General features: G+C 43.2%; 1 protein-coding gene across 1 annotated transcript; it reads right to left on the bottom strand.

Annotated features, from left to right (window-relative positions):
• Positions 1–207: 207 nt before the first annotated feature.
• LOC109243795 (uncharacterized protein DDB_G0280205-like) lies at positions 208–1,212 on the bottom strand. Its single transcript, XM_019410786.1, has one exon. It carries the CDS (start codon positions 1,210–1,212, stop codon positions 208–210), a length of 1,005 nt encoding a protein of 334 aa, XP_019266331.1.
• Between the last annotated feature and the right edge of the window lie 794 nt (positions 1,213–2,006).

Below are 2,006 nucleotides of genomic sequence, written 5' to 3'. Positions count from 1 at the left end.
GGGGGGGGGGGGGGTATCGACAGAAGCATTTATCTCTTGGCTTGTGACTGCCATTGGGTTGACAACCAAATCATGGGCTAGCCATAAAGTACAATTCCTCCTGAATGGCCTTGTGCTGCAACTTGGATTAAATCAGCGTAGTTGAATTTCATGAGGAGATCAGTGTGGTCTGCCATCTCTGTTTCTATAAGGCATAAGATGGAAGGATTATTTCACGTAAGCAAGAATCTGAGGTTCCGGCGGAATTCTTGATTGTGAGCTCCCCGGCAATTCCAAATCATTATCTTCATTAAATCTTAATGATGTGGGATGCTCCTTTCCGGAGCCAGAAAAAGTTCCAAATGCATTAGCAGTTATGGAGGATTGTAAAGAGCTGCTGGTAAAAGATTGTCTTGTAGGGTTGGAATCATAAGGATCACATATTTCTCTTCCAAGGATAAGGGGTCTAGGCATATGTTCAAGGAAGTTCTCTGAAGGTTTGGAGGGATGAAAATGAGGTATTTTTTCTGTATTTTCTAAGATATCGTCAGAAAGTCGTTCAAAATCACTGATTCCATGAAGGTCTCTGGCAGGTCGTTGCCTTATTCTGCTTGATGTTGATTTTCCTGTTGGGGAGAAGCAGGTGGAGAGTTGGTAATGTGGTTGTCGATCACCTGATGTTGCATCTGTTCTAACACTGGAGACTGAATAGTTGCTACTGGTTGTTGAGGGAGTAACCATGGCGAGGAGTTGATCTGTGGGGGTGTATTCTAGAAGGTGGGGTGATGAAGTGCCCGTGCTTGCCATTGTTGATATTGATTGATGATTTCCTGCATTTGCCAAAGGGTGATATCTTGCTGATGGATCAGGTTCAAGACTTTGTCTTGTTGTGCTTGGTTTGGAATTCCCTCTTGCACTAAGAAGGCCATCTCCTCTGATGTTTCCAAAAGGAGTGTGGCATGGTTTTGTAGTAGTTTTAGGTCTATTGGTGGGAGCTGGTATAGTGGTGGTATTTGTTGTGGAGGAATAGTTGGATGTTGGTGTATGAGTGGGAGTCTGGGGTGTAGTGATGGCCTCTGTTATGCATGGTTGGGTTGGTGTTGGATGATTAAGTGAGGTGGGGGGTGAAGGAAGGGGGAGGAGTTGGTGGTAGCGATTGATCTGGATATTGTTGGTGTACCTCCGGTGCCTGTATTGTTGGTGATGGTTTTTGTGATTGTTGCAACGATGCATGATGGTTATTGACAGTGGAGTAGGTATTAGAAATTGGTTCTTGAGTTGTGGTAATGGCTTGATTTATTAGGTGGGGTATTTGAAGAATCCTTTGGGGTTGAGATGGATGGATTTTCAGTGATTGATTGTGAGTAGAGGCCATTGTTATTGGTTGAGGGATTTGGCAAGTTTGCATGACATGACTTACCGTGTGGTAATGGAGTTGAAGGTTTAGGAGTACTGTTGGATGGGGTTTCTTTAGGAAGAAATGATGGTGAGGCAGAAGTGTGTGATAGTTGAGGTGATGATTGAGGTATAGTTTGTGTGATTTGGGGTTTAAGTGTTGTAGTAGGAGATATGATTTTTTGTAGTGATATAGTTGTATCAAGGATTTCTTTGGCCTTCTGTGAGCAGTGTTCATGCATATGCATGTTTGAATTCGGGAGTTGAGAGTAGGAGTCATAATAATTGGCTATTCTAGTTAGTTTTTTCTTGGTATTGTGTTTTGGAAGTAAGCGCTTGGACATTGTTTTACAAATTAGAGTGTGTAGGGGTGGCGAAATAAAGTGATGATTTTCCGCTCCTAGGTTTACAGTAGGCGTAGGTGTTGGGAATTGGGGGGGGGGGGGGGGAGGGAGGTGATGATGGTGGTTTGGACGTGTTTGGGGTAGGGTTAATTGATTGTGTTACAGGTGGTATAGGGTTGTCATGTGTGGTATTATTTTTTGTATGGAGTGGGTCCGGTGTAGGGATATGAATTGGTAGTTCAAATTGATTTTGTAGTGTGATGTTATTTGTTGGTTTAGTGGAGTCGG

This window comes from Nicotiana attenuata, unplaced genomic scaffold (genome assembly GCF_001879085.1).
Source record: "Nicotiana attenuata strain UT unplaced genomic scaffold, NIATTr2, whole genome shotgun sequence".
NCBI lineage: Eukaryota > Viridiplantae > Streptophyta > Magnoliopsida > Solanales > Solanaceae > Nicotiana > Nicotiana attenuata.
The sequence above is the reverse complement of the archived record's forward strand: the minus strand, read 5'-3'. Positions and strand labels throughout refer to the sequence as shown.